We start from the raw sequence: 25,247 nt of genomic DNA, 5'->3' as shown, positions 1-25,247 counted from the left end.
GTCAGTGTCAGTTCAGCATTTGATGACATGTTCAACATAAATCTTAAATAAAATTAGTTTTTTTGAACATTTCAATGCTGAACTGACACTGACACATCATTAATGTGAGCGTTATTTCATTTAAAATTGCCTTCGAATTTGTAGGGGGACCAAAATCCTTAAAAAACTAAAATATAGGGACTAAAATTCCGGATTTTAAAATAGGGGAACTAAAATCCAAAAAAATAGATAATAGGGGAACTAAAATTGCAATTAAGCCTTTAAAAAATATATAATTGTTTTCCAATGGTGTGTGTGTGTGTGTGTGTGTGTGTGTGTATATATATATATATATATATATATATATATATATATATATATATATATATATATATATATATATATATGAGGAGGGATATATTTACTCCAGGAGTAAGTTATTATGACTTACTCCAAATCTGGATCATTGATTCTTCTCAATCTAATGGTTAAAAATAATAAGTAATAGTTTTCTCTCTCCACATTTAATTACTTATTATTTTTAACCATTAGATTGAAAAAAATTAATGGTCAAGATGTGGAGTAAGTTATAATAACTTACTTAAATATATATATATATATATATATATATATATATATATATATATATATATATATAATTTGGTATCTTGTGTGAACCAAACACATGATATGATAAGTCTTATCTTGTATCTATCATATCCTATCCTTATCCTGCTTGATATCCTATCATATCCTGCGCACCAAACGAGCCCTTATATTCCATACAAATTATATAGGCCATTTCATATTTAAACTCATCCTATAATTCATGCTTCACATCAACAATTCCACCGTCCAACTAACCAGTACCGTTATTTTCTCGTCTAACCAATGTCATCTTTTCTACGCCTCCGTCATCCGCTCTTCCACCATAACTCACAATCATAATATCATTCTTATTTTTTTTTGTTAAAAAAGAAATTTATGGATATTATGCTTTGGTGGAAATGAAGGAAATTAATGTGATGGAATTTACTTGTTAAAATAAAAGGGATTTGTATGAATTTTACATGATAATAACGTCTTTTGTCTTTAAAAGAAGCTGGAAATATTCTTTTCAAAACATTATTTTAGGAAAATAGTATTATTTTCAAAACATCAGAGGTTTACTTGCTTCAGAGTCTCATCTTTACAAGTTGACCTCTTCAATGTCTGAGCCTTCAGAGTCTAGATCTTCAAAGGTTGACTTTCTTCAGACTCTAATCTTTAGAAGCTGACCTCTTTAGAGACTGATCTTCAGGTTATGATTCTCCAAATTCTGGTTCTTTAATCTTCTCTTTAATGTTTAATTTTCAGTGCTAGAACCTAGTTTCTATCACAAATTTTAGTCTATGGTCTTGCACACTTGAACAAATATTAGTCTACCCAATTATTCTTTAAATACTTTCTTATCATCAAAACCTTAGGGACATGGTACCAACAAATTTTGTTCCAACAATCTCCCCATTTTTGCTGATGACAAACACACGTACTTAAGAACAGTGGTTGTTGATTTAATTAACCAGTTGACTCTAGAGTTTGAGGTTTGTAAGCTCCCCCTGAATCTGATAGTCATAAGGGTGAGGTTTGTAAGTTCCTCCTAAGTTTTACCCAGGTTAATTAAATAGAACAATAAATATATATAGCTCATAAGATTCGGAGCTTAAATACTTATTATCTTACTCTCCCTTTTGCTATCAATATAAATATAAATAAGAAGATAATAAATAGATCCCCAAATTAAATGTTTGGGGTTTTATAAAATCTGGATAAAAATTAGTTAAGATCATATCCATTGCACCTCATTTGTCATCAATAAAAAAATATAAATCTTTTGAAAATGATTTTTAGTAAAACATTTCGAAAAATGAAATTTAGCTAGAATGGTTAAGAAAAACTCTCCAAATCTCGTGAAGGTCCAATCTTGTTCTGGAAACAGAGTATTTGAGAGAATCAAAGTAGTCAAGGCTTGGGAGAAGCGCTTGACCAATAATATATATCTCACATTTGTCCATAGGTGCACAACAACCAAAACTGATTTTGCTTTATCCCAAACTTTCTATAAAAGCAAAATTTATTTACTAGCAAGATCGAATTCTTCTTTCTCCAGACTAGCTCTTCTCAAAACAACAATATGGGAAAATCATATAAGAGTTCTAAGAAAGGCTCATCCAAGGAAGTTAGCAAGGCTATTAAGATCAATTCCTCCAAGAAGGGTGATAGGATCACTTTCATTGAATGTGCAAGCACATTTGCTAGAGCATATGTGGTAGGAAGAACTTCAATATCTAAGATAAATAGACTAAAAAAGAAGAAGAATCCACCATATGAACTTGAATTTGACTCAAATGTGTTGTGAGGACTGGGTGAACTTCATCAGATCAGGTGGTTGGAATAACAACCAAATCTAAAAGTTGTAACCTTATGAGCGCATTTGTTACTACGAGAATGATTTTGAATCTGTACTAGTTCCATCATTAATAAAAAATTATCATTTATTCTTGTTTATGATTCTCTTCCCACTAACATCCCTTGAGAGAGTCACCAGAATCGATAGAGATGTTTTCAACCATTTCAATCATGTTTTTGAAACTTATTTAAATCACAAAAAATGATTACTAAGAAGGTGCAAAAACATGATTTTATTTTACTCAAGAAAATAATTCCAAAAGGATATACCATTAATATAACATAGAGTCCATAAGATAGAAAATTCCTAGAAGAATTTTGACTTAGGACCTTCTGACTCAGAGAGCCTTCTCACTTCAGAAGACTAACTGGTTAAGAGTCAAATATGAAACAACTAAACGGTAAATACGCAACAGATAGAGAGCTCATGTCACAGGACCCTTCAAATATGTGACACATGAGTGGACAGATGTCAGAAAAAGCAGTTCAAAACGCTTTCCACTTATATGCTATTTTAGATAACTAATCAAATTTAGAGCATTAGAGACTGAGTTATCGTAGAGTATACTATTCATTAGAAGCTAGTTCGCTTATGATCATAGTAGTTTTTTTTATCATCATCCTACTTTGATCCTCTATTTAGAAGCAAGCACTATTCTTTTACAAAATTCATGATCAGATTCTTTTTAATAAAATCTAATCTCTCAATTGCAAGAGGCTTGGTAAATATATCGGCCCATTGATGATTATTATCAATGAATTGTATATCTATCACACCTTTCTGAACATAATCTCTAATAAAAGGATGTTTTATTTCTATGTGCTTGGCTACAGAGTATTGAATAGGATTCTTTGTCACAGAAAATTGGAATATTGCTTCCACATATCTGATAGTCTTTCAACTAATATTTCATCCAGAGTAGTTGTGTGCAACAACTAGCAGCTGAGATGTATTTTGCTTCTGCTGTAGAAAAAGAAATGATTGCTTGTCTTTTACTAGCTCAGGATATAAGGTTTTCACCTACGAATTGATAGTTTTCACTAGTGGATTTTCTCTCAATTCTATCCCCAGCATAGTCAGCGTCACACAGTCCAACTAGCTTGTAATATAGGGATTTCTTATAAAGCAGTCCCAAATTTGTTTTTCCTTTTAGATACCTAAAGATTCTCTCAATAGGAATTAAACGAGTCTCTCTAGGATCTTATTGGAATCTTGCACACAAATAGATTGTATAAAATATTAGATCTAGAAGTTGTTAAGTAAATTAAAGAGCCAATCATACCTATGTACAACTTTTGATAGACTTTAGTCATCGTGATCTTGTAATCTTCTATCTTGAATTTCTTTATAAGTTTATTTGTGTACTTTGTTTGATGAAAATAGACAACATACTTGCACTAGTTAATTTGAATCCCAATAAAGAATTTCAGTTTCCCATCATGCTCATTTCCAACTCAGTCTGCATTAACTCAGAAAAGTACTTACAAAGAGTAGCATTAGTAGAACCAAAAATGATATCATTAACATAAACTTGGACAATTAAGATTTCATTTTTCAGTGTCTTTCTAAAAAGTGTAGTGTCAACCTGACTTTTTTAAATCCATTTTCTAAAAAGAAATTACTTACCTCTCATACCAAGCTCTGGGAGCTTATTTGAATCCATAGAGTGATATCTTAAGTTTAAAAACATACTCAGGGTAGATTGAATCCTCAAACCCAGGTGGTTGTTTGACATACACCTTTTTAGAAATAACACCATTTAAAAATGCACTCTTAACATCCATCTGGTATAAAATAATATTATGATTAACTACATAAGATAAGAGTAACCTGATTTCCTCGAACCTTGCAACAGGTGCAAAGGCTTCAGAGAAATCAATACCTTATTGTTGGATGTAGCCTTGTGCTACAAGTCTAGCTTTATTCCTTACCACTTCACCTTGCTCGTTAAGTTTGTTTATGAACACCCATTTTGTTATAATGATGTTCTTTAGATGTGGTTTGGGTACCATATCCCATACTTCATTCCTTTGAAATTGGTTTACCTCCTCTTGCATGGCTACAATCCATTCATCATCTGATAGAGCTTCATCAACATAAGTAGGTTCAATCATAAAAATAAGTCCCAACATTGAATGTTCTTTTTTGAAAGTAGATATTGTCTTCAAATGACTATCCTTATTCCCAATGGCCAATTCTTCTAGATGAATACTTGTATTTGAAGGTCTATTTGGATTGAGTTGAATCTTGTGATCCATCATAAGCTTCTTCATATGGATGGATTTTAAGACTTGGATCATCTTCTAGAGTTGAATCGGCTTATGGATCAACTACCTCAGAATATCTAATAGCTTCTGAACCACAAGCTTCTAAAGTGAATATAACTTCTGAGCCACTAACTTCTGATGATCTGGTAGCTGTTGAACCACCAGCTTTTGATGTGTCTTCAAATACATGAATTTATGCAAAATAATTTATTAGCTCTTTCATTTTATTGTCAGACTCTTTGTCATCAAATTTGATGTGTATTGACTCTTCAACCATTTTAGTTTCAGAGTTATACACCTTGTATGCCTTTGAGCATTCAGAATATCCTAATAATATACCCTTTTGAGCTTTGGCATCAAATTTCTTTCGATGGACCTTATTATTTAAGATGTAACATGTATATCAAAACTGGTGAAAATAAGATATATTGGGTTTTCTTCACTTGAACAGTTTATATGCAGTTTTTTTCTGAATAAGTTTGATGTAGATTCTGTTATATACATAACATGTTGTGTTTACAGCTTTTGCCCACAAGTAATTAGGTAAATCATTTTCATGGATCATGGTTCTGCCCATTTCTTGTAAAGATCTGATCTTTCTTTCTAAAACTTCATTTTGTTGTCGAGTTCTAGAAAAAGAGAACTCATGGATAATTTCATATTTTTCCCAAAAAATTTCAAATGCCTCATTTTCAAATTCTCCTCCATGATCACTTCTTACTTAATTTTTTTAATTCTTTTTCATTTTGTACTTGTATACAGAAGATACTAAACACTTCATATAACTCATCTTTAGCTCTTAGGAATTTAACCCAAGTCCATCTGCTATAGTCATCAACAATGACTAATATATATTTCTTTTCATCGATTGATGCAGTACCAACAGGTCCAAACAAATCAATGTGAAGTAGTTCTGAGGGTCTGAAGGTTGAGACAACTTAGTTTTAAAAGAGGTTTTAACAATTTTTCCAACTTAGCATGCTCCACAGAGAGCATTTGAGTGATAATTAAGTTCTAGCAAACCCTTCTATGACCTAACCTTCTATGACAGATCCACTTTTCATCACTCACTAATAGAAAGAAAAGTACCTTCTGATCAACCAATTAAGAAAAATTAATTTTATACACATTGTCTTTTCTCTTACCTTTGAACACTATGGACTTGCTAGATTCATTCAGGAATATGTAATTATTCTTATTAAACACTACTTCATAACCACTATCACAAAATTGACTAATGCTCAGTAGGTTATGTTTTTGTCCATCTACTAACCAAATATTATAAATAGAAATAGAGGAATTACCAATAGTACCTGTACCAATGATTCTTCCTTTTCCGTTTCCTCCAAACCACACAGTTCATCCCTCTTTTAGAGTTAGGGTTTGGAATATATGCCTTTCTCCTATCATATGTCGTAAGCAGCCACTGTCCATGTACCATAACTGCTACTTTACTTCCCCCTTAAGGCATATCTGATACAAATATAATTTCAAATTTAGGTACCCATAATGTTATGGGTCCTTTGGGGTTAGTTCTAAAAGACTTTTTCTAACTTTGTACCTTATCTTATGTGAAATAAGGCTTGGTATTATTCAAGACTTTTAGTTTAAAGGTTTTAGGTCTTAAATTATCCTTACCCTTAGGTTGTGAACCCTTCAGAACCTTAGACTCTATTGTCTTAGGTTTTGAACTGTTTAGAACTTTTGAATTTTGAGCCCTTGGTTCTGGTCAGTTTAGAACCTTTGACTTATGAGTCCTTGGTTCTGGTTTCTCCAGAACCTTTGAATTTGAATTACTAGATTCTGAGTTGTTTAGAATCTTAGATTCTTCAGCTTTTGGTTCTGACTGATTCAGAACTTTTGCCTTATCAGCAGGTACAAAACGAGAATATAGTTATTTCTCAATAGAGCTAGAGCAAGAAGATTCCATTGGTTTATTCAAGGTTCCCATCCTTGGATTATCATGTTTTTGTGAATAACCAATACCTTCACCTCTGCTCCTGCTAACACCATGAATCATGGGAGAAAGTTTTGTCTGTTGAAGCCAATTATGAGAAATGCCTGAAGATCAAGTTCATGCTCATCTAGAACTTTATCAGACACGTGAACATTTGACTTCTTTCTAAATCATCATATTGATTTTGAAGAGATTTTAATTAACTTGTTTTTTGTTCAAAATGGTTTTTCAAAATTTTCATATGTCTGACTTTCTTTTGACAATGTTCCACAAGGTCTTGAATTAATGTAATTGAATTAGAACTGAAAGTTTAGAAAATACCTCATCTTCTTCCTCAGACTCTAAACCATAATTTATATCAAAAGATGTTAGAGCCATTATGGTTAAATTGTCTTCTTCTTTATCATACTTCTCTTCTTTGTCAAGTTCATCTCATGTTGCCATGAGACACTTCTTGACTTTGCTTCTGAAGTTATCCTTCTAGATGCTTTCTTTCTTTGACTTGTCCTTCTGGTTTTCTTTCTTTACTCTTGAATTAGAACCTTGGAAGTACGGGTGGCAAAACGGGCTGCCCGCCTCGCCTTTTATTCACGAAAGGTATGACGCTCGCCGTGTATACCTACCTCGTATATCTTCGTTGAGCGGACCAAGAGAGGCCCCTCCCGTAGATACCTTTGACATTGGTGTCCGCGACGCGGTGTAGGACCCTGTTAGTCATTTCTAGAGAAAAAAAGGGAATGATAGGGTTGGAGTGAAAAAGGTGGCCAATGTTAGTTTTACCGGGCCCTAGAGTGGGCGTCACTGTATTGGTTAAAAAGTACAAGGTATGCGTTTTCCTCCTACAAGGGCAAGAAAACTCAGAGGCCCTAGTAGGTATATGGCACGTTTGGATGGTAAGGGCTAGCTCACAGCGGAGAGTAGGTAAGTACGGTGGTTTTTAGACTGTTTAAGGAACTTGCTCATGTGAGGTGAGAGACCTTGTAGGCTTTCGGCGCTACTGAATTGCAGGCAGGCGGTTAGATTGGTTGAATATGTCATGGTGGTTACGAATGTGTTGAGTAGTAGAGAGTGCATATGAACTAGAGTTTGTCTATCCCCTTGAGGGATGATCTATTTATAGGAGTTTCCAGACCTTAGGGTTTTCTCGGGAAAGGCCACCGCTCACCTAGTCAAATGGTGGACGGTTGAATCCCTATTTCCAATAGAGACGAGGGACAGTAGTGACTCTGACTTTCTCTTTATCCAAGACATGTCTTACCCCCACGTTTTTTTCTCCAGTGGCGAGGCGATACCTCCCTTAAAGAGACCTTGCTTCGCTACCTTCTTTTATGGCGGTCCCGAGGTATCGTCTCAGGCAAGTTGATTTGCAAATATAACACTACAATATTATAAAATATAAAATTAAAAATAAAAAGTTATTCAAAATAAAGTGAAAGTCATTTACTTACCTCGTCGTACCATTAATGGCGAGCAAATAATGCTCGTACTTTATCAAAAGAGAAGTATATGTGTCTCTTTGAAACCCTAATGGTTGGGGAGCAAATGCAGATGCACCTACATGCACATACTCGCCATCCATCGTCTCTCAAGCTCCCCGTCCTACACCTACACGGACTGGAATACGACTGTCACGTTCTCGAGTCCGCGCAACTAAAAAAACAAAAATCACATTAATAATTTTTTTAAAAAAATAAACTTGAAATTCTTTAACAAAGATATCTACTGGATAAAAATTGAACCCCCTCAGATAACTGTGAAGTAAGAGATCCACTAGTATTTTTTACTTCAACAGATAACTTCTTACAAAGTTCTCCGAAGAGTATTTTTAACACATTATTAAAGAACTTATAAGCAAGTCTTCTAGTGTTAAAATATGTGCACTGATAATTTTGATTTAAGACTTTCAAATAATTTCTCATTGAAGTATGTGGATCGAATAATTTGGATAAAGTGTTCAAGTATATACATTTTTTTCACTGGCTCGAAGAACTTGCAAGATAGAATGAGAAAAAAAAAATGAGACAAATAAATTATTTATACATGAGTATTTTGATCAAAAGTAGTATAATTAGTGTTGGAGTATGATATAAAATTTTATGTTAATAACTATCAAGTGTTGTGGAAGTCCAAAAATTATACGTATATCCATGTGATCACATATAACAGAGATATTTCGTGTCAAAATAAACCTAAATAGTGTTGATATAACAAAAATCATATACATTTTGATCTCTATTTTTGCAAGTTCTTCTAATTTTGAAGTCAAGCAAAAATGTGGTAAACTTCAATAATTATACACGACAAGTTTAGAAATTCTATAGAAGTTGCCAACTTCAATAAATATAGTATAATGCATGCAAGTTGTATGATGACTTTGTAGAAAAATGAAATACTCACGTGTTCTTTACAGAAACATTTTTTTGTCAAGAACTAAATGTTTATTGAATAAAGAACTATGGAAAAATATTTAATGCAAGTTGTATGCTCAAACAAGGAATTCTTGCTTCAAAATACCACTTGTCTGGTCAAAACCCTTCTTGTTTCTGTGGTCTGGTGATTATTATATTATATAATAGAGATTTGTTAAAGATATTTAAAGGGGTTTGTTACATTCGCTATCAATCATGATTCATTAGGTTATCGCATTATAATTTGTATTATCTTTTCACATAGATTTCTTATGGTGAATTGTGAATGGATGTATCAAATATAAAGTAATTTGGTAAAAGCTGGTTTAAATCTTAAATAGGAGATGTATCTATAACTAGTTTATAACTTTGTCATATGATTAATTAAAAAAAAGTAACTTTACACTAATATATATATATATATATATATATATATATATATATATATATATATATATATATATATATATATATATATATATATATATATATATATATATATATATATATATAATGCATCACATATCATATTCAATAATTTGACATAAGAAAAAGGGTGATGTGGAAACTACTACCCGTTGGCAAGAGTATTTAATATTATAATTGTATAGCCATCAATAGTTTATCAAGTAATTAAAGGCAAGATTGAACAAGTGGTGATGTTGATAAAGTGGTGACTAGGGATATATTATGTTAAAGTGCATCTTGATTTAAATCTTATACAAATTAGTGTAAAAATTAAAAATTATTATAAATAATGCGAGAAACTCTAATATTCTAAATATATTGAGATTGGATAGTTGTGTGTTTAATGAAAATTTGAAAAAAATTATATAAATATTTGTATTTTATTTTATTTCTGTGGCAGTTGCTTCTAATTATTCTTCCATTATCTTGATAATTTCAACTTACATAGATTATATCAAAACTATGTCAATCATCTTATTTGTGTGGTTCACTTTATTGTTTAGTGATAGTCTGTGTTTTTACATACAATTATTTATACTAATTTTCTTATCGTTGGATATTAAATAACTTTTTTATTTTAATCTCATCATTGTTCATAAGATTTATTTGAGAAGAACTAGAAAAACAACTCATGACTTTGTTCATAAAATTTATTTTTATAAGTTTTTTAAATTTAAATTTTATTGTTATATTTTAATTTAAAAGAATTTTTTATGATATGTGATTTAACCTTTTAAACAAACTAGATTTGTTAAAAAATTAAATTATTTTCTATTTAAATTTTTTTAGTTGGTTTCATTTATTATCATCCGTAATTATGGGTGTTTACGAGTAGATCGATTTGGTTCAGTTTTAAGATGGTTCAATTTCAAGATAATTAGTTGTTCAAACCAATTAAAAATATATGAATTGGTTTGGATTGAATTTCTACATTTTTATGATAAAACTCAAACCTAGCCAAACCAAAAAATAACAGGTTGATTTGAGTTGGATTGATAAGATATATTAGAAATAAATGTGCAAAAATATTTTTTAAAAATATCTAATTTAGTTTTCTATAATAATATAAAATCTCTAATTTTTATGCGTCTCCATATAGATTATAGATTGTTATATATAAAAAATGACGTTTTAATATTTTTTTTCTTAAAGTTGAATACTTTATATTAATTTCTATGATAATGGTGATATAAATGATGGAGATTAATTATGACTGGTTCGAGTAGATGAGCTCGTGAGTAGAATTTTAAAAATTCATTATTTGAACAAATTAATATATTAATTAGATTTAATTTTTGTCTAAACTAAAAATATACCTAACTTAAATAATATAATTGATTTAAATTCTGCTTTAGTTCAGATTTACCCGAACAGATTTTAATTTGAGTTGTATGAAGTTTAGGTTTGACTACAAATTTTAATTTTTAAATAGCTAAAATATTAAAATTGAAAATTTCATGATTCCTCTTTATTTAATGACCGTTCACAAATTGTGTGAATGATAAGGTCAATGAAATTGTTACCAGTATAGTTGACTGCTTCCCAACATAAAATTCTAATGGCACACAATTCAAATTCAAAATTTTGATGAAAAAAAAGAACTTTAAAAAAACTGATTTTCAAATTTAGAAAGATTTTTTGTATGACTATAAAATAAAATAACTTTATAAACAAAGTCATGCTGGTACAAGTTGGTAGAACCAAAAAAAAAATCATGTTGGCAAATTGAAATTTAAAAATATATAGTTTCTTTGTTTGGAATCATTATCCAGTAAAAGACAATAATATTTTTGGGTACGGCGACGCCGGTTGACGTCACAAAAAAACATTAAATTATTCACATCTTCTTTCTTCTCTTTTTCTCTTCATCTTCCTTCATCCACACCTAACCATTATTATTCATTTCGTTTTTAGTTTTTCAAGTTCAACGTGTGAAATATCAATAATGGATTTGAATTCTGGCTATCAAGAACTCCAACAAAACCAAAGGTTGCTTCGTTTCCGCTCTACAAGTTCTTCTGGTGCAAGTTCAAGCATGATTGTTGGTTCTTCTATGGGAATGGATCAACCAAGTGGTTCTTCTGCTGGTCATTTCTCCAACAACATCATCTCTTTTGAAAATGGTATTCTACTACTTGTTCTTCTGTTTCTGCTTTTTCTACTGTTTTTGACTTTTTGTTTCTTCTAATTTCATCATTTCTTTTCGTTGTACTATATTTTCTTAAAATAGCATATGAAATAGAAAATAATTTATGCTTAAATAATGCTAGTACAATTTTTAGTTATATATAGTGCATGGTGATTGGTGGTGACTATATGTGATTCTATTGAAAGTATAACTTTTAACAAAATTGTAGCCATAGTTTTGAATTGCTGTTTGCGGTTTCATAACTATCTGATCATCAACATTTCACCGCTTTATATACCTCTAATCCTTTTAATATATCTCTTAAATCTATCGAAGGAATAATAAGAAAGGTAATTTTTTTTTATTTTTTTTTGTGAATACTACATAATGTGAGAGATGCATGTTACTTCACCTAAGCAAAAGAAGGACTAGAACAAATTCAGTTGAAATAACATGGATGTCTAGCCATTCAAACCTATTAAATGAGGATTCATGCATGAATGCAATGTGAGAGATGAATCTCATGATGAAGAAGAGAGGGTGCGTGATCTTCATGCACTGTATAATTCATTGTATTACTATTGATTACAAGAGAGAATGCTGAGCTTGTATAGTAGCATAGGTTTATACTTTCTAACTAACTTTCTTCACATCCTAACAACCTTCCTATAGTTAGTATAACTAACTATACCTAACTCTGACTAGATATATATTACTTCAATACTCCCCCTTAAATTCTCAGGGAGTGTAAGGCTATGACCTTGAATTTGGAACGAAATTCAGTAAACAAGGTGGTAGGAACTGGTTTGCTTAGCATATATCTGCAATTTGAGCATGGACATGTACATGTTGAATATGCAGCTTCCCTGCTACTAATCTCTCTCGAACAAAATGAAAGTCTAGTTCTATATGATTAGTTTGTGCGTGCAAAACCGGATTATGTGATAGCGCAAAACTGCACTGAAATTATCACAGAGTAAAGTAGGAGTGAAATACAGTAGAAACTCTTTATATTAATATTCGGTAAATTAATAAACTCTCTAAAATAGTAAATTTGTCCGGTCCCGACTTGGGCCAATGTAAAAAATTGAATAACTCGATAAAATAATAAGATAATAATTTTTCGAAAGATCCCTTTATAATTTTCGGTCCCAAGAAAATCATAAATTAATAATTCATAGAAACGGAAACAAATATATTACACTCTATTGAAATATGATTCAATAGTTGTTTGTTTACATTATTGTGTTACTAATTTACGAAGTTATGTGACTAGTGATTCAATCCATATTGTGTTACTAATTTACGAAGTTATGTGACTAGTGATTCAATCCATAAAAGTTCTAAAGTAGTATGTGCTACGACGCGATATTCCGCTTCTATACCTTGAGCGAGCCACGTCTTAAACGAGGCTCTTTACATAAATGTGGTTGAGCCTAACTCATCCCTACAAAACCGGCTTGTAGGGTGAGGATTGCCCCCACTTATAAGCATATGTTCAGATCATATATTGTCCGATGTGGGACTCTTTACAGCCAAACATGAACCACATGTTGATTTTCTATCGTCTAGATCACTTGTCCAATTAGATTCACTATCTCAAAAAGAGTATCAGTTGTACTTTTTCTTCGTTAAAAAATAAACGTTACTAATTTTATCATTAACATTGTTAGAAGTTGATATTTGTGTTGTTAAAGTTTGTTTAAAGTCTCACATTGCTTAGATTTTCGGACGGTTGAATGGATAATTATGTGAGGGTAACCTCCTTTTTTTGGAGTTGAGATCCAAACGTAGTTAACATGATATCAGAGTTGGGTTAAGAACTGCAATATGGACATTTCACCCGGCCTACGCTAGACATGATGATGGATGTTGAAGTTGGTATTTGTGTTGTTGGTCACATTGCTTAGGCTCCCGGACGGTAGAATACAAAGTTTAAGTAATTTTTATACAATAGCAGCACGTTTGTCCAATTTATGGTTGTTTAGAATTTGCTGATCCAAATCATGAGAGAGTATTACTTAATTCCACAAATGCTAAGCAAATATTGGATAATTCATTCTCTGTCTATATTTATAAAAAGGGATTATACATACCTAGCTAGCAATATGTGTCGAATAGGATCATGATCAATTCTTTTATACACTAATATTTACGTATGTAAATGTAAATTGCAGGTTACGATACTACGAAAGGTGTTGAAAACTATGATGGAGTGAATGAAAGTGATGGTGAACTTACTCTATCTATGAGCATATTGAAGAATCAAATCGGATTCTTACCAAACTCTTCTTCCTTGGGAACATTATCACAGAACTCCAAAATGGGGAGTGATGGTCATAAATTCTTTTATGATTATAATCATCAGGTATATAACATGTTCAATGATTTTTTATCAGGTTTAAATGCACTTTTGATCTCTATTTTTACCGACTCGTGATTTTTATGTTCAGAATGTAGAGGTAGGAAATCAAGTAAATACATTATCACATCACATGAGTTTGCCAAGAAAGTCATCAGAAATGTTTGTTATGGAGAATTTACATCAGTTCCCAGATTCTTCTGTTCCTAGCAGTATTAGAGCAAAGCGAGGCTGCGCAACGCATCCTAGAAGTGTCGCGGAAAGGGTAAGAAGAACTCGAATAAGTGACCGAATGAAAAAGTTGCAAGAGCTTGTTCCAAACATTGACAAGGTCAGATTCATCATCATATAATATTGTTGATTTTTTTGGGACGTTTCTGTTTGGAAAGTTAAACATTGTTTGATTATTTGCAGCAAACTTGCACATCAGAAATGTTGGAATTGGCTGCAGAGTACATTAAAGATCTTCAAAAACAATTAAAGGTACTTAAAGAGATCCTCTACTTATTGCCATGCAATTAATCATGATTAGTTCATGTGTTTACTACTAATATATATTTTTAATTACTTTATGCAGATTATGAGTGCAAAAAGAGCTAAATGCAGATGCAAAAATCAGAAATGAATCAAATTGTTTAAGTTTTCTTTTGTACATTTGATAAAGGAAGTAGTAGTAAACATGGATAAGATCATCAAGTGTTGAAAATTAAAAAGAAGAAAAAAAACTATAAGCCTTAATATTGAGGTTCTTCAATTAGGTAAAGTTGAGTTTCAATCATCCAGACAATAAACCAAATGATTAAGTTATAATTTTGTATACAAAAGTTCTAGGGTATTCATTTTAGTTTTTACATTGTGTTATCATGCATATATTTTCTCCTACATAATATGAAATCTTTTACATTGTGTTATCTTATTCATTGATCAATATATCAAGACTACTATTTTTGTTTGGTGATGATAAATCTTAAATAAACTAAATTAAAAGGATATGTTATTTTCTATCAAACAGTCAAAATATATTACACACCCAAATCAAAAACGGCAGAAAGACCTTCTCTTTGGTGTGTAGATAAATTAGGGTCTGTTTGGTTTAAATGAGGGGGAGGGGAGGGGAGGGATTTTAATGGAGGGAAGGGAAGGGGAAGGGAGGAGAGGGATTTTTTGTAATTATATATATGTTTGGTTCAAACCAGGGGAGGAGAGGGAAGGAATTTCTTTTAAAAATATGTTTGGTTCACGAGAGGAGGGGAGAAATTTTAATAATAATTTACAATTTTATCATTGTAATTTTATATAACTGATATGATATTCAATTGTAAAAATTTCATAAATATTTTCTTGGAAATAATATTTGTATAATTGAATAATTAAAAAGTCATAACTTATAGCATAATATTAAAAAAATTGAGTGCACTTGATTCGTATTATAACTCTCGACACAAAATAAACTATGCGTTGATAACAACTCCTGAATACATAAAATAAATTATAATAAAAAACAAAAAACTATAGTAGTTATAATTTTTATTAAATAAAAAAAATAAAAAATAATTTGAAGGTGAAGAATAATTATAATAAGTTGATGGAAGGCTTGGAAGCAATAGAGAAAAAATTACAAAAAGAAAAGTAGGAACATGAAAGAAAATAATATTTTTAAAATAATAAAATAAAATTGAGGATATTTTAGTAAATATATTAATTTAATTAATATTAAAACTCAGATCCCCTCCCTTCCCCTCCCCTCCGAATCCCCCCGATTTGGGGGAACACAAAAAGTGTCATTTGGAGGGATTTTGCTCCCCTCCCCTCCCCTCCTCTCCCCTCCTAAAAATTGAACCAAACACATTTAATTTTAAATATTCCCTCCACTCCCCTCCCCTCCCCTCCCCTCGAACCAAACACATAGAATAAAGATAAGGTATGATACGAAATTAAATAAATAAGATACAATATGATGGATGCACGGGGGAGGAACACAGGGGAAGGAAAGAGGCCCCGGAGCTTACCAGCCCAAGTTCAGTAGGCGAAAGTTGTGGGGAGTATTGTGAGTGTGGGAATTCGCCCGTGTAGGGAACTATCCTAGCCAGTTGCAAATGTCTTTCTTCGAATTTTATGTCTTAAGAATAGTGCACAAAAGTTAAAGTTTTATATTGCCTATGAATAAGTGGAATGTTATTTTTATAATAGAGATGACTCATTTACCTAACACCTTAATATTTTGTGTTGAGATATGATGTCTCATTCTTTTGTGGTCCTGGAGCATTGATCCTGTTGGTGCTCCCGACTCTCCCAGACTCTCCAACATGTTAGTTGTCGGAAAAAAACCATACTCGTTGTCAAATGACAACAAAATAATAACACTAACATGAGAATAACACTATGTGAAAATTGTTACAACACATAATATACTCTTCACTACCCTAGACCCCAAGTAGACTCACATCCTCCAAAACAAATATTTAACTACATCTCACGACACTCTAATACAACCTTAATTGAAAATAATACATAAGCTTTCATTGTCTTCGCCGACAATCATACTCCACCATAAAGAGTATCAACATGTATATTTTCAACCAATATCAACAATCTCCACCTTGATTGAAAATAATACATCAACTTTCATTGTCTTCACCGATAATCATACTCCACAATAAAGAGTATAGTCACTTGAAGCCACATCACTCCACGAATTTTCACATTGTCTTCACCGACAATCATAGTTTTAAAAACTATCATACTCTCTTATGAAGAATATATTTCACTTGAAGATAAATCACTTCAAAAATTTCACATTGTCATCACCGACAATCATATATTTTATCATGAAGAACTAAGTTTCGTTTGGAGCTAAACCACTCCAAGAATTTCACATGTCAAAAACTAGGTTGAAAACTTCCTTAATTGAAAATTAGGTTTCACATGTCAAAAATAAATATTTAACTACATCTCACAACAATCTAATACAACCTTAATTTAAAATAATACATAAGCGTTTATTGTCTTCACCGACAATCATACTCCAACATAAAAATATCAACATGTATATTTTCAACCAGGGCCGGTCCTGACTTTTTGGAGGCCCGGGGCTAATAAAAAAAATAACCCTTAATAAAAAAATTGAGGAACTAATCTTAAAATTTAATCTTATAATAATTTAAACCTAATAATTTAATTTGCAATCTATTTAATTATAAAAATTAAATTAAATAATATTAATTTTGCTATAATATTAATTTTGCTATAATATTAATATTATAATAAAAAAAATTAAACAGAATTTATTTCTATATAAAAATAATAATAGATCAAACCACTTATAAAAATATGATATATTTTATCATAAAAATTTAAAAATAAATAAAATAGACATATAATAAATATTTAAATATTGGTCTTAAAATTTTAATATATCTAAAATATATGTTTAATAAAGTAATAAAATTAAAAGAATTATTAAAGGATAGAATTATTAAGTTTAGAATATGATGTTAATTACACCATTAACTCTTCAGCATATGGCATGGTGAAATAATGTTGTAGGAAAAAAGCTGCTTTTTTTTCTATAAAAAAATTGCTTTAATTATTAAACCGTTATTATTTTTAATACCACAACGTATTTATAATTTAATAAACATTATTGACCCAATGGTAGTGAAGTTTTACCCAGAATATAATGTGCGTCGGTTTGATTCTTTATGTAGTAAATACATTCCATTTTTGGCAAAAAAAAAATTGAATATTACACATGCCGCAACGAGTAATCGAACTAACATCCTTATGGCAAAAGGAGACCTTGAGAAACCGCTGGGGCGCTATTGCAATATCGCATTATTATACAACAAACAATGTATATAAAATATTTATGATATTATTAAGCCATGGGCCTTGCTTGCCCTGGCCCAGGGCCAGCCCTGTTTTCAACCAATCCCAATGTTCTCCACCTTGATTGAAAATAATACATTAACTTTCTTTGTCTTCACCGAAAATCATACTCTACCATAAAGAGTATAGTCACTTGTGAAGGTTGAGAAAAATACAAAAAATGGGGGGTTTGAATTGGGTTTTCTAAATACTTTTTCTTTTAAAAAAAACTATTCACCAAAATTAATGAGATAGATAAAATATGAAAGAAGATTGACACGTTTGGTTTATACAAGTTTACCTTAGAAAATAACTTAATCCACTAATCTTGAAAGATTACAAATAACCTCTAAGAGTCTAGAAATACATCTTAGCCCTCTCAAATATTCAGATTAACAACCTAGTCACTTGAGGAAAAAAATCTCAACAAATTTATAATAGAAAGTGCTTACAAATAATGTTTCTAGATAAGCTAATGAAATAAAGTTTAATAACAAATGTTAACACAAATAATGAGCAACAACTCTTGTGTTTCTAGAGATTTTTTTAGAAATAGATTTCTTACAATGGAGTGTTTAAAATAGTATCTCTCAAATTTTATTTCCCTTTCTTTTCTTTCACGTTGAAGTTTTGTATGCAGTAGTTTAGCAGTTCTTGAATACTTGAACAACTTGAGCAACTTTTCTTCGATGGTGAATGCTTCTATATTTAGTCCCAAGAAGTAGACCATTGAGAAGGACAAGACGTCGCTTTCCTTGCCAGATGATGTAACGACTCAAATGTAACCGTGGGGGACAAAGAGCACATAAAAATTGAGTTCATACATACGTCCCTACAGTAATGGAGAAGGTAGTGTATTGTTGTACCATTTTGCTTCCAGCGCAAGTTTATGATCTTTCCTCTTTAAAATATACTTATGATCTGAAGTAGTGAGAGCATGGAAGAGATTAAGTAACGTGAATATCCCAAGAGTATTTGAGTCTTTAGAGTCAGAACTTATTCTTCAGAGTTCGAACGCAATAGCTTATTTGAATGACACATTTTAATTTCCGAGCTTGAAGAAAAAGCTTAATCTGGGCTTGAAATTTTGACTTTTGATCTAGAAGAGTAGCTTATCTTTGAAACACATGAAAATCCTTTTTTGATGAACATTCAACATTCTTCAGAACTATTGATGTTACTTTAGAAAGGATTAATAGTTCTTCTAATGTGTGTCAGCGTTAATTCTGATGATCTTTTATATAGCAATCCATAATCAATCAAAATATTTTATCTGCACACTTAAGAAATTATTAGTGTACGAAATTGTTACATATAAAATATAAGTGTTGTTATCATAAAAACTAAAGATTGAATGCATAACCAAATCTTGTTCTAACAATCATCCCTTTTTGATGATGACAAAACCATGTATTTTGATGAAACAATTTTACAAGGTAATATCTAAACATATCACCGTTAGATAGAGAAAACCCCTCGGAGATGTGCAAGCCCCCCTTGAGTCAGATAAGGGTTATTAGAGCCTTATTGATTTTATCAGAGTCTGATTTAAGTAGAAATGTTCGCTTACCAGAACTTGAGATATCAGAGCGCATTGTTTCTCAAAACTTAGGTTAATCAAATCATGTAATATCAGAGCATGACTGATCAGATCTCATCTTATCAAATATTTCTGAACATCGGAAATTCTTTATCTGATCTTTATAAGGATATAATCAATTCATTAGAATCAGTGTATTCTTGAAACTAAATTGAAATCTTTTTGCACATATAATGTTAGAAAATGTAAGCAGTGATATTTTTGGAGAGTTTGATATGAATCAAAATCATCATTAATTTCTCCCATTTTTTGTCATTATCAAAAAGTTAAGAGACTTTTATTGATTTTTAATAGTTAAGCATGGATAAGAGAGAAACAAAACAAAATAAATTCACTAATTAAAAGTAAGGGAGTACAAAAAGGAATACAGAAGGATGAAAAGAAGGAAAAAACAATTAGAACAAAAATCATTTAAACAGTTATCTCCGAAGGTTTCACATCTTTCTTCCACAGGAGTAGTATCTGGATCAACCCTAAGCCTTCGAACTATTCCAACTACACCAATCTTATAAATCAATTTAAATATAACTATCCCATATGGTATGAAAGACTTGTTTTATCTTCTAGAGATCATCATGGAGTCCACCAAACGATTGAAGATAGTTTGAGGCAGATTAATCAGAATCCGATTAAGAAGACAGAAAATCATATGTTTGTCATTATGACACACAAAATCCTTATTAACAACTATGGATTTCTGGTTGGTTAACAAAAGACGGAACCAGTCTTTGGCAAGGGGCAGAAGATTTTTTGGATTGGTGGGTTCAAGCCAGACGTGGTATCATAGATGGTCATGAATTTCTCAGCATGAGTATACATGGGACCGATTTGTTCCATAGTAACACCCGTTTGAGCACACCCAATGGCTTCAACAATGGAAGAGGGGTGATGATGAAGGGGAAACCAAAGATACTTGATTGTATACTTCTATTATCACTAGTAATAAACGCATACCTCGAAAAAACTTTCACAAGTTTTGGATATATGGGTTCTTTAAGCAGGGTGATATAACTGGTTCAGTCTTGAACATGAATGTTGAGAAAAAAATAATTGTTTGTACTAAACAAATTTGGACGCTTTTCATTAATGACTTCCAAAAGATCATAATCTTCACAAAAGATTTTTGGCAGCATGATGAATAATTAGAGACAAGTAAGTATGGTTGACACAAGGAAGAATGAAGAAGTAGAGTGAAACAAATAACTCTAGAGAAGATAACGTAACTAACAAGAGAAATGATCTTGTTACGTAACAGATAACCCTAGAGACTCTCAAAGCAGCTAAGACAGAACTTGGAACGAGAGAGAATAAAAAGAACCCATCATTTCCAAGATAATTGTCAGGGAAATAAATGCAATGAGACAAAGGAATCAAGAAAGTAGAAGGTCGTGCTTAACCATATTTATTCTCAATTAAAGATTCTCTCAACATTTCCATAAATAAACATTAATGAGGTAAAAACATAAAGATTTTAACTATTCTAAAAAACTTTTCCCACTGCTCGAGGTATTGCAAATAATGTGTGATGATTTATATGACATAAGTCTATATCATATCCATTTATTTAATGAACCATGAGTTAATGTTCTCAGAGTCAAGAATACCAACCGGTTTCTGACTACAACTATTTTTGACTATGACATCTTCTAACTTGTAGAAGTATCTTTGAAAGAATAAAAAGCTTGCATAAGATCAAAATCTTATTTTTCTTAGAAGTGAATAACACATGTCATATAGATTCATTCAGGACAAAAATCCATTTTCAGGCATTTCAGAATAGAAATCTATCTTCAACTAAGGGTTTTGTGCAGATATCATCCCATTAACGGTTTGTATCTATAAAATATTTAAAACAAGAGTCCCTTTCTGAACATAATCTCTAATAAAATGATGTTTGATTTCTATGTGTTTAGCTCTTGAGTGTAAAATAAGATCCATATTTAAGCATATAGCAACAATATTATCACAAAAGATAGGGATGTTACTATCGTATATCTGAAAGTCTTCAAATTGACTCTTTATCCAGAACATTTAAGTACTGCACAGTGATGCTGATATATATTGTGCTTCAGCAATTGATAATACAATAGAGTCTAAAATTTATTAAGACTTCATTAGACTGTCTCTAAAAAGCCTCCTTTAAGTACTGCACAGTGATGCTGATATATCTTGTGCTTCAGCAATTGATAATACAATAGAGTCTAAAATTTATTAAAACTTTATTAGACTGTCTCTAAAAAGCCTCCTATTTATTAGGACTAACTTGTATAACTATAAATTCTAAAACTATATTAATAACTAGGGTCCTGCTAACCAATGCCCCGGGGGCACTGGATAAGAAGCATTAAATGAACTTTAATTGTGTTTTTATTCTTTTAAAAAATACTATAATTAAATATATTTAATTATTAAATTCACTCAAATTAACTCATTCACTCATTTTCTTTTTCATACACTACAAAATTTATACACGTGAAATTAAATGAAATTTGGAACTAAAATATTACAATCTCGTTTCAATATCATTATCATTATAATATGAGAATAATTTAAAAAGAACTAATAGTATTTTTTTAAAATTAAAAATCAGTAGGTATGCAAATGAAATATGCAGAAACAATTAACAACAATAAATATAATAATTTATAACGTTTCAATTTTTTTATGGTTTAGAAAATTTCAATTTTATTGGTCTTAAATAATACTTTTTTGTCTTAAATGACACATTTAATAAACTCTTATTTTAAGAATATTAATGGATTCAAAATGTAATTAATGACCCTTTCTATAAATTCTATAAAACTATATTAATAATTATGTTGTTACACATTAAAAAAAACATCTTGAGTTGAATTACTTTAAATTTTACCCTTTCTATTATTTTTAATATTTCTATAATAAATATTATACATTAATTTAGTTAAATTTATATTATATTATTTCTCAATTTTTTCATATTTTAATACTTTAATATTTCTATGTTGTTATTTTTTAAAAATAATTTAGTAAAAAAAATATATTATACTTAAAATAATATATTTTATATGTTTATATTATATAAATTTTTTATTTTTTTTAACTCAATCCGTCTAAGACCGAATTCAAAAAAATATTTGAACTCATATTATGAAAACAATTTGTTGATTCAACTTATGCTAACTTTGTAAAGCTAAAGATGAGTCAGATTAGTTTAAGATTAGATAATGCATCAAAATAACTCTACTTTAATTAATAAAATTAATTATATTTATTAATAATAAAAAACTACAAAGAAGAATCCTAAAATTAAGAATTGAATCACACATAAAAATAGTTGTCATTGCGCAATTAATAAAAAACCCAAGCATGTCTTAAATAAACAATAAATAAAATTAAAAATAAAATATTTAAACTGACACAGAAGTAACGTTGCTAAAATCCCGCCCAGAGCAGAATTTGAAATTCAAATATACCGTTTTAACTTTCTTGGCACGGATAAGAATGACTACACACGTGTCAAAATTGAAAAACAATAAACTCAAATTCAAATTAACCCATTTTATTCGGAGAAAAAGACTATAGTTTTCAATGATATAAAAGCGCCATTTTATATTTTTGAAAATAAATTACCATATGGGTCTTCTTCATCCCAATCCAACGCTTCCCGAACCTAAATCAAAACCAAAACCAAAACCCTAACCAGTTGTAACAAACCTCACTACAAATACTAACCAAACCATTCTTCACAAACCCTCTTGAAATTCCCAAACCTGAGTCGTTTCCTGACTCCACTCCTCCACCCTCTCTCTCTCTCTCGCCGCAACCAACCATGCCCGAAGCACGTGACCGCCGTGTCACGCCGCTCGACGTGGCTGACATTTTTACTCCCTCCGGATCCTCCATCTTCCAAGACTCCAACCCGCTCACTCTCCCAGCTGCTCCATCTTTCGCAGCAAGACCAGATCTGTTCGTTGCTCAACGAACTCCAACCGCCCGCGGAGTTGCTCGTGCGCGTCCTCACCACGCTCCGGGCATCCAGAACACTCCACCAGTCACCAATCACCGTGGGAGAACTCGTGGTAGTTCATCGCGGAGTATTCTTCCGTCTTGGTATCCGAGAACTCCGCTGCGAGATATCACCGCCGTTGTTCGAGTAAACCTCTCTCTCTCTTGATTTTTCTTTCTCTCTCTATAACGGTTTCGCTTTCATGTTTAATCTAGAACGTTCTTTTATTTTTTATTTGAATTTGATTTAATTTGACTTTGATTTAATTTTCTTTTATGGTTATAATCTGTTGTTTAGTGTATTTGTTAATTGATGCTGAATATTCTGTTGTTTAGTTTAATTTGAAAACTGATTTTAATTAATTTAATCTGTTTAGGCGATTGAGAGAAGGAGGGGTAGAATCGGAAATGAGGAATTTCAGCAAACTGAAACGACACCGTTTTCCGTGACTCCGTTGATGGTTTTCTCCGATCCATCTTCATTTTCTGCTTCTGGTTCACGTGCCTCCAAGAATTCTCCAAATTCATGTGTTAAACTGCGAACTCCTCACGGTAGCAAGGTTTCTAAGATTCTCATCGACGTTATGAAACTTCCTCAAGACGAGGGAGAATCGGAGTTTCTTACTCCGGAGAAGAAGCTTCTGAAATCTATCGATGTAGTTGAGATGGAAGTGAAACAAGAATTGATGAAACTGAAACGAACACCGACAGCGAAGAAGGCCGAAAGAGAGAAAAGAGTTCGCACATTGATGTCCATGAGGTGAATTGAACTGAATTGAATTGCAGGAAATAGTTTTGATCTGAAATCAGAGGCAGTGATTGAAGAACAGAGAGGAGAATTTACGCGAAATCATCTTCTGATGATATATCGGTTTTCGATCAATTGTTTCTGCGGAGGATTTGGTATAATTCCCAGTTTGCGTTATTTTGATATCTTCGGCTTGAAGATTATAGGTAGATACATTTTGTTTTTCTCTTTACATCATTCTTTGATGTTTTTCCTGCATTGTAGATTCTGTTTCAATACTTTGTACATATTTCAATTTTTCATACAGTTTCAATGTATGAGAAGAAACTTGCATCGGATTTGTACACTGGTTGTTACATCAATAGAATTTACTCTTTTGGGAAATTGTGATGGTGCTTTCTTTGATATTTTATGGTTCTTTATTGTTCATCAGTTTTTATTATTTGCAACTGAAAATGAGGTTATGCTAGGATTGTCGAGGGTTTTTATTTTTATTGTAGGAATGTTGATAGTTGGGGGTTTTGAATCAAACTAGTGTGTATATTTAAAAACCAATTATTCAAAAAAGTTAAAAGTATAAATATTTTCTTATATTTGAAATAAGAGGGAATAGTATATTTTGTTTTGGAAGTTGTTGGTAGAAATAGATGTTTGATGTGAAAGGGGTAAAATTAGAGAAAAAAAATTTAAAATAAAAATGGGTCAATACTGATATTTCGATTTGAGGTCATGAAATAACTGATTATGGTGTCTTGTGACATTGTTGTGAACTTGTGATGGTGAGTTTGTTGTAGTTGTTCTGGAATGTTAGGTTCTGGCTAAGCTAAAAAGGGTGAAAACATAACGAATGTTGCATATATCTGAGATGAGTAAAATCATGTATAAAATGGGGAAGAGTGTTGGTATAATTTAGAGGTACGAAGAGTGTTATTTAGAGGTGCGTGCTTTCTTTCTCTTTTGAAGCTTGTTTGACCACTTTTCGAGTATGGTTGTTGGTTTTTACTTGGAGAAAAGTTTGATTTAATGGATT

At 31.2% G+C, this 25,247-nt stretch overlaps 2 protein-coding genes across 2 annotated transcripts; both read left to right on the top strand.

The window, feature by feature from the left end:
- Nucleotides 1-11,412: 11,412 nt before the first annotated feature.
- LOC131621538 (transcription factor bHLH130-like) lies at nt 11,413-15,113 on the top strand. Its single transcript, XM_058892581.1, has 5 exons — nt 11,413-11,651; nt 13,834-14,024; nt 14,110-14,349; nt 14,433-14,501; nt 14,596-15,113. The coding sequence occupies exons 1-5, from the start codon at nt 11,474-11,476 to the stop codon at nt 14,641-14,643; spliced, it is 726 nt and encodes a 241-aa protein (XP_058748564.1). The 5' UTR covers nt 11,413-11,473; the 3' UTR covers nt 14,644-15,113.
- A 7,935-nt stretch (nt 15,114-23,048) lies between these two features.
- LOC131621537 (protein GIGAS CELL1-like) lies at nt 23,049-24,607 on the top strand. Its single transcript, XM_058892580.1, has 2 exons — nt 23,049-23,617; nt 23,847-24,607. Exons 1-2 carry the CDS (start codon nt 23,294-23,296, stop codon nt 24,231-24,233), a joined length of 711 nt encoding a protein of 236 aa, XP_058748563.1. The 5' UTR covers nt 23,049-23,293; the 3' UTR covers nt 24,234-24,607.
- Nucleotides 24,608-25,247: the final 640 nt, after the last annotated feature.

The sequence above is a fragment of the Vicia villosa genome, unplaced genomic scaffold (genome assembly GCF_029867415.1).
Source record: "Vicia villosa cultivar HV-30 ecotype Madison, WI unplaced genomic scaffold, Vvil1.0 ctg.000009F_1_1_3, whole genome shotgun sequence".
NCBI classification, from domain to species: Eukaryota; Viridiplantae; Streptophyta; class Magnoliopsida; order Fabales; family Fabaceae; genus Vicia; species Vicia villosa.
Note: the sequence above shows the minus strand (reverse complement) of the source record. Positions and strands in the feature narration are given on the sequence as shown.